General features: G+C 43.6%; 1 protein-coding gene across 5 annotated transcripts in view; it reads right to left on the bottom strand.

Moving 5' to 3' along the window:
• The window catches only part of FXR1 (FMR1 autosomal homolog 1), a 138,280-nt gene that overhangs the window by 64,099 nt on the left and 60,035 nt on the right, over positions 1 to 14,146 (bottom strand). For all 5 annotated transcript variants that reach the window (XM_033959389.1, XM_033959390.1, XM_033959391.1 and 2 more), the window contains exons 9-11: positions 13,503 to 13,581; positions 12,004 to 12,113; positions 11,392 to 11,478 (exon numbers count right to left, since the gene is read on the bottom strand). In XM_033959389.1, coding sequence (XP_033815280.1) covers positions 11,392 to 11,478; positions 12,004 to 12,113; positions 13,503 to 13,581 — 276 coding nt within the window. The remainder of the gene's footprint in view (positions 1 to 11,391; positions 11,479 to 12,003; positions 12,114 to 13,502; positions 13,582 to 14,146) is intronic.

The following is a 14,146-nucleotide window of genomic DNA, read 5'->3' as shown; positions in this document are numbered from 1 at the left end:
GAAAAACCTGAAGGTGGTGGGAGCGTAGAAATGCTGCCACCACTACTAGACATTTTGTGAACACTCTTGGAGAGGAGGCAAGACCGAAGGGGAGCACTCTGTATTGGTAATGACAGTGATTTATCATGAAGCGAAGGTACTGTCTGGAGGCCGGATGAATTGGAATGTGAGTGTAGGCCTCTTTGAGATCGAGAGAGCATAGCCAGTCGTTGTGATCGAGGAGAGGATAAAGCGTAGCTAGAGATAGCATTTTGAATTTTTCTTTGACCAAACATTTGTTGAGATCTCGCAGATCTAGAATTGGTCTGAGGTCTCCTGTTTTCTTGGGGACTAGAAAATACCGGGAGTAGAATCCTTGCCCTCTTTGGTCCAGAGGAACTTCCTCTATAGCGTTTAGAAGTAGGAGGGACTGAACCTCCTGACAAAGGAGGGCAGATTGAGGAGTGTGCAAAGCAGACTCTTTTGGTAGACTTTGGCCCGGAAGGGTGTGAAAGTTGAGAGAGTAGCCGTGGCGGATGATGTTGAGGACCCACTGGTCCGAAGTGATAACTTCCCACCGGCTGAGAAAGAAAGACAGTCGTCCTCCTATCGGTTGAGGGAGGAGAGGAGATGGTTGAACGCTGGCTATGCCCTCTAGGATCAAGTCAAAAGGGCTGAGTCGATTTTTGTGGAGGAGGCTGCTTAGCTGGTTGTTGCTGCTGAGGTCTAGGTGTTTGCCGCTGCTGTTGACGCTGCCTCCTAGGTTGCTGAGTGGAAGGCTGCAAGGGGCGAGCCACAAAACGCCGCTGATAGGCCGTTTGCTGTCTGAATGGCCGTGAAGGTGGAGGTTTCTTCTTGGTCTTAAGAAGGGTATCCCAGCGGGTTTCATGAGCCGAGAGCTTCTGGGTCGTTGAGTCCATAGAATCTCCGAACAGCTCATCCCCTAAACATGGGGCATTAGCCAACCGGTCTTGATGATTAACATCAAGCTCAGAGACTCTGAGCCAAGCCAAGCGGCGCATGGCCACAGAAATGGCTGTTGCTCTGGAGGTAAGCTCAAAGGTGTCGTATATAGACCTTACCATGAATTTCCGAAGCTGGAAAAGAGCTGAAGAGCACTGATGGAAAGCCTCACGATTCCCCACAGGAAGGTACTGCTCAAAGGAAGCCATGGTGGTAAGGAGATGCTTTAAATAAAATGAAAAATGAAAAGCATAGTTACCAGAACGATTAGCAAGCATCGCATTCTGGTAAAGTCGCTTACCAAATTTGTCCATGGCTTTACCCTCTCTGCCAGGAGGGACAGAAGCATAGACACTAGCTCCTAAGGACTTCTTGAGGGTGGATTCTACAAGAAGAGACTCATGAGAGAGCTGTGGTTTATCAAAACCAGGAATAGGGATTACTTTATAAAGGGAATCCAATTTGCGAGGGGCTCCCGGGATGGTAAGAGGAGTCTCCAGATTCTTGTAAAAGGTCTCCCTCAGGATGTCATGTAAAGGGAGTTTCAAGAATTCCTTTGGAGGCTGGTCAAAATCAAGAGCGTCCAAGAAAGCTTTGGACTTTTTAGACTCAGCCTCCAATGGAATGGAAAGAGATTCACACATATCTCTTAAAAAAGAAGAGAAAGAGGTGGAATCAGGTTTGGAGGAAATATCCTGCAGAACAGGCTCGTCCTCCTCTGATGAACACTCCCCTTCTGACTGAAGAGGTTCTTCAGAGTCGCCCCACAGATCAGGGTCTCGAACATGGGGACCACGGTCCCGAGACTCAGGGGTGGATGGTTCTCGGTGTCGGGATTTCTGTACCGACTTACCCGACCTCACCGACGCGGTACCGGGCGATGTTATCGGTCGCACCGGAGCCGATGTCTGTACCGATTGGTGATGAGACCTAGGCTCCGGTGCGAGGACAGGCATCGATGCCGATGAGGTCAAGTGTACCGGTACCGAAGGAGTGGATGGTGACAATACTGGCTGTTCCACGATCGGTACCGGATGCTCAGTGGGGACCGATACCGGAGGGCTCGGTGTCAGGAGAGCTGGAAGGAGTTGTTTGAGCTGTTCCTTCAGCTGTACCTGCAAGATGGCCGCAATGCGATCATCAAGGGAGGGCACCGGTACCGCTTTTTTCTTCTGCGGTACCTGCGGTGCCGCTCGACGCCCCGGAGATGAGGAGCCCGATGTCGAGGGACTCACCTCAATAGGGGCGGAGCGCTTCCGCTGGCGCCTCACGGTCGGCAGGATTGGACTCTCTGCAATGGAGACCGGAGGACGTTCCAGCGGGGAAGGCTTCTTAGCCGGCTTACCTGCATGCTGCGACGCCGACGCGGTATCGCGTGGCGTCGATGAGGTGGGTGCCGACGAAACAGGTACCGAGACCGGCGCCGAAGACGCGGGGTCGGACATGTCGGTGCCGAAAAGCAGTCTCTGCTGTATCTCTCGATTTTTGAGAGTCCGCTTTTTCAAAGTGGCACAGCGGGTGCAGGTAGAGGCCTGATGTTCCGGACCCAGACACTGAAGGCACCAGTTGTGCGGGTCTGTAAGGGAAATAGGCCGTGCACACCGCTGGCACTTCTTGAACCCGGGCTGGGGGGGCATGAACGTAAAAACGGCTTCTGCCAAATCGAAGGCCGAGGCCTCGATGATGGCAGTAGGCCCCGCCGGGTCAAATAAAGAAACTTGACAAAAACAAGATAAATTTTTTTTTTTTTTTTTTTAAAAGAAAGAAAAACGGAAGGGCAAAAAGAACCCGAAAAAGTTTACGCGAGCGGGAAGGCGAATGAAAAAATATTTCAACAGCCGTTGAAAATGCGACTTCTTAGCTCCGCGGAAACTAAGAAACTGAGGGACCGCGCGTCGGGGTCTGGAGGGAAGGCACTCGCGCATGCGCGGTGCGGTCTCTAGAACTTTCCAAGTTCTTAGAGTGCAATCACTCTAAAAGTGTCCGTACCGGGGCTCCGTCGGTGCCGTCACCCATCAGTCAAGAATATGCTGCCTGCTTGTCCTGGGATAATGAGATGTACAGTGTCTGCATCTATGAGATAAACTTGGTTCTTTTTGTTACAAAGAGCATTTTGGACCCCAATTCGATTACAAAAATTGGATAGCTCTAAGTCTAATAGATGCTGGCCTTATAATCTGGAAGCAGGGACTCTGGATCATTTAATATTCTATTGTCCCTGTATCATGGCCTTTTGGAAATCAATTTGGTCTCAAATTAATTGTTTATTAGAAAATCATGTAGCATTATCATATGATACAATTCTATTCGGTACATCAATGAGAATAAAAAGTCAAATTTCATCAAATAATTATAAACTTTTATTGATTATGACAGGAGTCGCCATACAACATATCACCAGGAATTATAGTAGACAACTATACTTTTTGGTGGAATTCATTGTGCCACATTTACAAAATGGAAAGAATAATTGCCATACAAAAAGGAAATTATAATAATTTTAAAAAGATCTGGGGGCCATTAACAACTTATTGCAATGAATAGACGCCATTTTCCATTAAAAGTACATTTATAATATCGGGGAGGGGGGTGGTATAAAGTTCTATTTAAGGTTTAATCATTAGATAAGAATGTAATAATATTTATATGAAATTTATGATTATAATATTTGTGGGAAGGGTAGGTGGGGAGGGAATAAATTTATGTATTTAAGATAATAATAGAAAGAAATTCAAGTGATGTGTAAAAATTTATTATGATGTAATATTGTGCACTTGTTATAAGATGAAAAATGAATAAAGATTTTAGAAATATATATATATATATATATATATATATATATATATATATATATATATATATATATATATATATATATATTCCTGAAATGGCAAGTGTGTGTGGGGGGGGCAGTTTGAGGGGGGAGTTGTTTTGTTCTGATTGGAGTTTGTTTTTCTAGCTGTGGGGGGAGGGGAATATTGGAAGGGGTTTGTTAGAGAGTATAAGAATACAGCTCTCTGACGTTCGTGAATGCTTTTTTCTTCTCTTTTTTGGGAGGGGGAAGGAGTGGTGGGGAGATGGCAGGTATAGGGTGGGTTGGGGGAGAAAAGGGAAAATGCAGTATTTGTTGATCTGTTCAACTGGTTAAAACATATGATGTTCCTTTTTCACTATGTTCAACAATAAAAAAAAAATGATTTAAACTAATATTCCTGAAAACTGCACTAAAAAAAGAATATAGGAGGATCACGTGATGCTGTGAGCTGGTTAGCAGCACTTAGTGCTGGCTCCAGAGCCCTACTCTTCATCTTGCATATTTAAGAGGGAATCCATGCGCTTTTTGACCGCCTTTTTCATCGTTGCAGTTTAACATTACATGGACAAATTCCTGGCAAAATCTCATCCAGCCATGCCCTCTAAGACTACCTAAAAAGACCAAGAGAAGGGAAAACCTGGAGAGGAAAAAGTGGTGGACGCGCCTCGTGCAGCCAGCCCAATCTTCACGGCCGAGATGCTGACGGATGCCTACACTTCTTGGAGGAACTTATACAGAAGCATTGTTGGACAGCTCAAAACTGGCTCTCATACACTCAGCTCTCTTACTAAATACGTTCATTGCCACAGGACTGTCTAACTGACAGGCGCTTGGAATCTCTCTGAGGCATTATGTTTGTCAGCACAAGTGCAGATTCCTTTGAGATTTCATCATCGTCACCTTCAGGAGTGCTTAGGTGAACTACAATATGCATATTATGCGGACAAATGGACTTTGGATTTACCCTGTGTGATCACTGATCAAATTATTAAGAGAGGATTTCATCGAGCTGCCTGCTTGACGTCATGGGTGATACTGATTGAAATGAACTATAAGTTTCTGTTATGCTTATATAGGTCCCCATCCTAAGTGTATAGGTCTAAAATGTGTGCCTCTGATCAATGATTTAAGTGCCAGTCCTCTCCAGCCACTCTTGGACATCAGTTTTGGTCTTGTGTGCATGTGCAAACGTTTTGGCAACAAGTCCATCAACATATCATGGCTATGTGGCACTACAACTATGTGTTTGGCCCGGTAATGCTGTTCACCTGGAGTCCCTTCCTAGATCTTCCCCGAGGGGTTTCTGGAGCTTCTTGGATCGCACTATCCTATTAGGAAGGAAAGTGATACTTCATTGTTCGATTTCTTCTAATTCTCCTGCCCTTGCCCATTGGCATACACTGATGTTGCAGCAGGCCTCCATGGAACGCTTACAATTTCCTTCTCTGGACACATTCCTAGGGTGAGCAGTTTGCTCTCCCTGAGAACCCTTTTGGCTCACTCCGACACCCAGAGCTCGCAGCCATTTGTTGAATGTATGATTTCTTTCTGGTCACTGACACACTGGAATGGGGTACATATTTTGCTAGTTACTGTTTCTGCGTATTTGGGAGGGTGGGTCGGGGGAAGGGGGGATGAGTATCATAGTGAAGTATGGAAGAATTTTTGGAACCATTTCTTATCATTGTACACTATGCTATTCTGAGTTTTGTTATGCTTATTTTTGCAAAATAAATCTGCTATAATAAAACCCTTAGCCAGCATGCGCACTTCAAACTCTGTGCATCCGTGATTCGTAGCTCCGTGCCGCCGCATGCACAGTAGAAGGAGCCTATGGCGATTTGCGACACATGCAGCAGTTTCCCCAGCGGCGGCGGTGTGTGCGGTGGTTTCCCCAGCTGAAAAAGGAGCCTGCGGCGGTTTCCCTATCACTACAAGGAGCCTGCAGTGGGTCCTGGCAGAGCTGCTTCAGAAAACAAGGGAGACTTATCGGATAAGAGCAGGGAAGGGGTGCTGCAGGACGGGGGGAGGTAAAAGGAAGGGAGAAGGGCTACTGTTGGACAGAGGGGAGCAGGGAAGGGGTGCTGCTGGACAGGGGGAGCAGGAAGCAAAGAAAGAGAGAGAAAGAATGAAAGATATAAAGAAAGGCTTCCGCTCCCCATTGTGCTAAAAGTTTACACATCTATTCTAGCCCATTAATGTAACGGGCTTAAACACTAGTAAAATATATTTACCTAAAAAAAAGAATGCAGTAGACTCTGCTTACTAATGTTTAGAATAAAACAACAGTGTTATCTGCCACACAGCTTATTTTATTTAATGAGCTTTGAAGCAGGTAACGAAAGATTGGGTACTTACCTTTGCTATCTTCTTTCTTGTAAATCCACACTCTATTCCTGTACAAATAGGTTATGTATCCCATCTCACTAGTTCTCTTGTAAGAAGCCTCATTTACAAACTTTTGATCCTCCCCTCTTACCTCTGGACTGCCCTCTGACTTCCAGTTGGTACAAAAGCAGACAGTCAAGATTTACAAAGTCTAGGGGAAATTCGAAGTTACAGAGTAATAATACTTTTAAAACCAATAGGAGGAAATATTTTTTCACTCGAAAATAGGTAAGCTCGGAATGCGCTGCCAGAGAATATGGTGAGAGCAGTTAATGTAGCTGGTTTTTAAAAAAGATTTGGACAAGTTCCTAGAGGAAAAGTCCATAATCTGCTTTTTTTTTTTTTTTTTTTAATTCTTTATTCAGTTTTAACTCTTGCAACAAAAGTGTACAATATTCAATCAGATAATTCGTACAAATCACTTGAGACAGACATGGGTGAAGCCACCGATTGCCCTGGATCGGTGGCATAGAATGCCGCTACTATTTGAGTCTTTGCTTTGTGACTTAGATTGGTCTCCATGAAGATGGGATACTGGGCTAGATGGACCACTGGCCTGACCCACTAAGGTCATTCTTATGTTTTTACCTGTATAGGACACAGGAAAGGGAGGGGTACGGGGATACTCCCCGAGAAACAAGTCTAATCTGCACATATCCTGAAAATGTAGAAGCAATCATGATCAATCAAAACAGGTTAAGCAAACATTATAAACCATAAACAAGGAGACACAGCCTGCACAAACAGTGTGGGGCACATCAGTGAAGTTAAGCAACATGCAGATGTCACTCTTGGAAAAACTGGTCTTAGAAAACAGGAGTCCAACTTATCAGTACTTATGTAGGCAAACAAACAGCAAATCAGCAACTTCCAGGGCGCGCTCAGGAGCTATGCCGAAAGATCAAAGCTGTCTAGATCCTGCTGTGCTATGGGATCCTGCGTGAGACAGCATGAATAACAGGGAAGTTTGAGAATCTGATTCAGCTACAAACGAACCAAGTCGGCATGCTACAGGGCACCTCAACCAATCGGGTGCCATGAGAATCACCTGACCCTGATGTGTCCTGATTCTCATAAGACTGCCTATCATGGTTCACAGAGGAAAGACACAAAGAACGCCCTCCTGTGACTATGGCTGCAGCATGGGTTCAATCCTTTTCTTACTGGTTCACGATGGCTGCGAGAGAAACGAGCCACCTTCGTGATGGATGCTGACACCATCAGGTTGAACATCTGGGGTCTCCATCACTCTATTAAACATTGAAAGGCTCTCTGGAATCGAGACCATTCCCCTAGATCCAGAGTTTGAGGGCTGAATCTGCTTGCATGTTGTATACTCCTGCTAAGTGTGCCACTGAAAATGCCAGAAAAGACTATTCTGCCCAGCAAAAGAGGACTCGGGTCTCCTGCCACAGGAGTGCACTTCTGGTGTCCCCATGACGATTGCCATAGGTTACCACTGTGGCACTGTCCGAGAAGACTCGAACTGTCTTGTTCAGGAGCACAGTCTCGAAATGTAGGAGAGCCAGTCAGATTGTCAGGCGAATGAGCAACCGCATTCATTCAGAAGGGGAACCAATGTCCTCTGACCGGAGTGTCTGCATAAAGCCCCCCATCCCCAGACATAAAAACTGATGTCTGTCACTAAGATCATCCAGGTGTAGAAATTCAGTGGGAACACCTCTGGATAGAGAGAGAGAATTCAACCACCAGGCTAGACTGTGCAGAGCCTTTGTCGTCCAAGGGAGCCACACATGCAGCGGGTCCCTCTGCAGACTCCAACTGGAAATAAGCACATCCTGTGGTGGGCACAAGTGAGCCCACACCCAAGGAACTACATCTATAGTCACGACCTTCAACTCCAAAACATACAGGTATCAACTGGCGAAGCTTCTCCTGGTGCGACTCGGAAAGAAACACCTTGTTCACTCCTGTAATGAAACGGACCCCCAGGTATTCCAGGTCTTGTGTCGGAACAAGATGACTCTTCCGAAAGTTGACAACCCAGCCTAGTCTTTGCAGTAGCTTGACTCCCTGTTGCACTGCTTGGCACCCTTTGGATTCTGACTGAGCCCTGATTAGCCAATCGGCCAGAAACGGGTGGACTCATATCCCGAGTTTTCTTAAGTGGGCTGCCACAATCACCATCACCTTGGGAAAAGTTTGAGGTGCTCCTGCCAGCCAGAAGGGCAAGGCTGCAAACCGGAAGTGCTGTTTCAAAACGTGGGACCTCAAGTACTTTCTGTGCTCCGAAAAAATGGTAATATGAAGATTGTCTTGGTAGCACCAGGGGAATTCTGGCTTCTCTGGATCTGATGGAGACCTATCACCAACCTCACCATTTCCATTCTGAAATGAGGAATTTTGAGGGCTGCACTGACTGCTTTGAGATCCAGAATTGGTCTCCAATCATCAGAGCCTCTCTTTGGCACTAAGAGGTATATTGCATATCCGCCTGAGCCCAAGATGGGCTCTGTAACTAGCACTGTGACCGCTATATCCAGCAATCTCTGGACAGTTGCTCTGATTTTGGCCTCTTCTGACTGATCTCCTTGCTGGAGAGTTCAGAAAAACTTCTGAAAGGGGCCAATAAAACTCGAGCTTGTACACGTACCGCAGAATATCTAGCACCTAGAGATATGTGGTGATGTCCGGCCACTCTTCCAGGGACGCCGAGAGCTTCCTTCCGATCTGCAGAAGGTTGGCATAACTGTTTCTTGGGGGCAGAGCGGGTACTCGAGATTGTGCCCAATTCCCTCAAATCTTGGCTTGGAGCTTTGATAGGATCTCTAACCTAAGTGTGCACCAGAGTACTGACAATATCTCCTGGAGGAATGGAAAAATAGAACACCCTGGTCCCCTAGAGGACCAAGGCCTGCTGTAAGATAAGGACTTAGGTTTGCGGTCCTGCACACTAGCCATAAGGTCATCCAGACCTATCCAAAACAATAATTTCCCCATAAAGGGAAGTTTACTAAGGGTCGCCTTGGACGCAGAATCACCAGACCACTGTCTGATCCACAACACCGGCGCACAGAGTAAGGAATCACCACCACCCTGAATAAATCATACAGAGCATCAGCCAAGTAGTCCACTCCAGACATCAGAAAAGGAAGATACCTGACAGGCCCTGGCAACAAAAGACACCACTGTGGCCATTTTTCAATCCCACAGCTGCAGAATCAAACAATCTTCATAGCACAAAATCTTCCAACACCACACTGCCTTTGCTGGGGAGAGAAGTGTGCATGGTGACTGAAGCCACCAAGGAATCCACCTTTGCAGAAATATCACAGATTGAAAGTCTCCTCTATCGGAGAAAGCTTGGACATGGCTTGGGCCACTCTCAGAGGACCCTCCATATCCCCCAGTAATCTGTGAGCATTTTCGCAATGTCTGGATGGTCAGGAAAAAGAGGAAGACTGCAGTTACATGCTACTCATAAAAAAGAGAACTGCGCCGAGGAGGACTGACTAATGTCCAATTTTAACTACTAAAGGGTACGCAAAATTATCTCTATAAGCGCAGATAGTTTGAAAAGTCTCCACACAGCAGGGACTTTTCCAAGGTCTGGGGCATCTCCCAGATCCGGGTCTGTAATCTCTGCAACAGCAGATAAATCTCCCACTATGGAAGTACCTTTCTGAGAAAGGCACAAGAATCATCATCGGTATCATCCAAATCGCCTGCCGGCACTGTCCCACGACTGCACATGGCTCTATTGTTGGGGACCAGTGTCCTTGGGGGAAGGGACCCCCAATGCAAACAGGAACACCATGGAAGGCAGATTTTTTTTTTTAGTGTTTGAAACAGCCTATTAAGAAAATCCAGAGGGAAACCTTGCCCCTGAGGGGGGGAATCGATGGGGTTAGGAGAGGCACTAACTGCATGAGTCAATGATTGGCTGAGTGGCAGACTTCAGAGGGTGGTGGTTAATGGTACCCTCTCTAAAACATCGGAGGTGACCAGTGGAGTGCCACAGTCCTGGGTCCACTCCTTTTCAACATATTCATAGGGGATCTGACTCAAGGGCTTCAAGGTAAAATAACACTATTCGCCAATGACACCAAAGTATGTAATATAGTAAGTGAATGCAGTTTGCAGAATTATATGGCGCAGGACCTGCTTACATTGGAAAGTTGGTCCTCAACCTGGCAGCTAGGCTTCAATGCTAAGAAATGTAAGGTCATGCACCTTGGAAGTGGAAATCCATGCAAGACGTACTTCTTGAACGGAGAAACTTTAACTAGGACTTCAGCAGAACGAGATTTAGGAGTAATCATTAGTGCAGACATGAAAACTGCCAATCAAGTGGAGAAGGCTTCATCTAAGGCAAGGCAGATATTGGGTTGTATCAGCCGAAAGCCTGAAGTCATAATGCCGTTGTACAGGGCCATGGTGAGACCTCATCTGGAGTACTGTGTGCAATTCTGGAGGCCACCAGGATGATCTTGGGGCTCAAGGGTCTCTCGTACGAAGAGAGACTGAACAAATTGCAGCTCTATACTCTCGAGGAACGTAGGGAGAGGGGAGACATGATCGAAACATTTAAGTATCTCACAGGACGTGTCAAAGTGGAAGATGATATTTTCTTTCTCAAGAGACCCTCAGCCACAAGAGGGCACCCGCTCAAACTCAGGGGCGGAAAATTTCATGGCGACACTAGAAAGTATTTCTTCACAGAGAGAGTGGTTGATCATTAGAACAAGCTTCCAGTGCAGGTGATCAAGGCAGACAGCGTGCCAGACTTTAAGAATAAATGGGATACCCATGTGGGATCCCTACGAGGGTCAAGATAAGGAAATTGGGTCATTAGGGCATAGACAGGGGGTGGGTAAGAAGAGTGGGCAGACTTGATGGGCTGTAGCCCTTTTCTGCCATCATCTTCTATGTTTCTATGCCCCCTTTGAACCCTGCTTAGAGCTCTTGGAGCTTTTGGCGCTGAACTGCAGCTACATTTCACCGAAGATCAAAAGTATGTAAATAAGGCTTCCTACAAGAGATTTTGCAAGATGGAATATTGTCCAGGAATAGAGTGGGATTGTATATGAATATTATTTCAAGCTAAGCACTAATAAATAAACCAATCGGATTGTGATCCAAAGTAGGTGGAGAGCACCAGAAAATGCTCAGATTGAAGAGTAATGTAGATCATCACCTTCCCCCCAAAAAAGCAAACAAACAACAACAACAAAAAACAACCTTAGTCCATTTTAAATATTTAAAAAATATGCTGGATATCTTACCTTTAGGTATGCGATATGATAGTCTAAGAGGACCTGCACATTTCCAATGCTTTCTTTAGTCCCAACAAATACAAATGGGACCATTCCCTGCATGAAAAAGAAAAGCTTTATTCAGAGTGAAGTCACTAAAAGGTTGAAGTTTCACAATAAAATTATATGACACACATACTTTGGATCAATATTTATTATGTGATATTCTCAAGAGAAGTATGAAGGGGTGCTGAAAAGTTCTCAGCCTAACCAAGAAGAGAAAGACATGGATATGGTTCAATCAATGATCTGAAACAATGTCAAAATATAGAATTTTGTTTCTGCAAATTGGCACTTAATGAAATAAGATATCACTCTTTTCAGCTACAGTGACAAAATAACGCTCAGAATTTAGGAAGGTGGTTGGTTGGGCTGAGTCCTTTTCAGCACCTCATCATATAAAGTCAGTTGCTTTACATATGAATGCACTTTCAACTATTTTTGAAACAAAATAAACTACAGTATATTTGCATTTTTTTAATGATCTGTGCAAAATAATTTGGATGTCTGCTACCTATTTAGCACACTTGTTATAGTGACAAATTCAAAAAAAGAATGCCAAACATTTAAAATAAAACTTACATCTTCTCTGGGTAGTTTGTTTTCATTGTCTCCTTCAATTCGCACTCTAACTACTCCAGATTTATCAACAATCTCTTGGATTACTTTTCCATTCTTTCCAATTACTTTTCCTTTAACAAAAGAATAACTAAGTAATTTCTTCATGTAAAAACTAAGGACTTGTTTATCAATAAGGTATTTTATCGAAGCATCAAGTTTCAATGAAAACAATTGGCATCTATTAGTTTAAATCAATATTACACAAATAACATTTGTTAGATATTTCTAATTTGTAATACAGTGGAAAAGCAAACAGTTTACAAAATGCTCTCAGTTTGACCTCGAGACAGTTTAGTGGTAGCAATGGACCTATGCTGTTTTAAACCTTTTATAAAATTGAAACACCAAATGAAGTGCTAAGGTTAACTGTCCAAATTTATAAGCATTTTTTCTTATGAAACAGCATTTTACATGTAGAACTAGGGGCCTCTTTTACAAAGCCGTGCTAGTGGCTGCCCTGCGCTAATGGCCCCGAAGCCCAGAGAGATTTAAAGGGCTTTGGGGCTGTTGCTGTGCGGCAGCCGCTAGCACACTCTGTAAAAGAGGCTGTAAGTATTAATAAAATTGTCTGGGCCTATACACATCTGAAAGCATGTACTACCAATGCGGAGCATACACGTTTACACTGCATACATGCAGACATTAACTCAAAGCAATTTACTTAGCTTAAGTTAATCAGGCTTCTGGTCTCAGTTCACATTCCCCCCTTCTTTTTGTGAACTGAGACCAGAAGTCTGATTAACTAAAGCTAAGTAAATTGCTTTGAGTTAATATTTAGAAGTTGAAATACAACAGATAAGCTGAATTGAAAACGGAAAGAAAAATTTTTTTAAAAGTATAAAACCAAAAAAGATTAGAATGATCCTGTGACGATTTGAGGCATAAAGCCACCCACTATGAGTGAACATTGAGTGGGCTGGTGGCCTTGCTGATGATCGGGTGGAAAATATGTTTAAAATGAAGATTTGAATGAGGTGTGATTATATATAGATTATATACTATATATATTTGAGTTTATATTATAAAATACCAACATATTCACATAAACTCAAGAGGAAAAGTTACACCTACCCTGGAGCAGATGTAGCTTTCTGCAGAAACTTTCAGGAAGACAACTATATAAAAGCACATGGCGAACATACTATATTTATAAAATAGATATAAGATATATGCTATCTGCTTTACATTATTTTATGCAATCTATCAGAAAAATTACCTTCATACTGGATTAACTTTCATTTGTTTAAAAACAAGCATTAGTAAAGCTTTCATTGACCAATGAAATTAATACTAACTGAGAACTTTTCTAGTGTTCAAAATTCTTCTTCATTAGCAAAAATGAAGTTTTCATTTCTATATCCTGTAGTTTTATAACGGCATGAGAATAACAAATCACAGATTTCCTATGATGCATGCTTTCTTGAAAAAGAATTATCTTTGTTTTAATCAACTATACATACCTACAAGGTTTCTTGGAACCTGAATAAAATCTTCCACAAATTCCAGGTAACTCCTAGCTTTTTTCACCGCTTCCGCACTCTGGAAATATTAGCAAAGTAAACCATTTTGTAAATGCATTGTTTATTTATTCTAGGAATTAGCACTGTTACAGCACTAGAACCAAAGACCTCCATTTAGCCACATAACAGGGAAAATTTGGCAACAGTGATATATAAGCTTTCTCACAATGTCCTCCCCTAAAGTATGACTACCGTGCTCTGGTGAGGCCAACTCAAAGGCTGGAAAGTTAATTAAGTCCCCGTGAATTAACAACCTTTTGAGAGTCTCTGGAGATTAACAACTAGTATCAAAAACACTGGGGCATAAAAATTTGTAATCAATGTGATTCCTGGTCTACTGAAATCTCAGGGGAAACCACCAACTTAATTCACATAAGCCACCAAGGCTTTCAGAGAGCAGTGATTTTTGATTACTACTGAGCTAAATCAGATTTGCACTGGAGACCTAAAGACAAAGACTATATAAATGTGGGTCAACATTCTAACTTCAGTTCTTGGAGAAGGGACAATCTGCTAAACACATCTAATGTTTCATTTAAAGCACCACTAGAAATAATTAACAAAAGATCATAATCTGATAATTT

Source organism: Geotrypetes seraphini, chromosome 9 (genome assembly GCF_902459505.1).
Source record: "Geotrypetes seraphini chromosome 9, aGeoSer1.1, whole genome shotgun sequence".
NCBI lineage: Eukaryota > Metazoa > Chordata > Amphibia > Gymnophiona > Dermophiidae > Geotrypetes > Geotrypetes seraphini.
The sequence above is the reverse complement of the archived record's forward strand: the minus strand, read 5'-3'. Positions and strand labels throughout refer to the sequence as shown.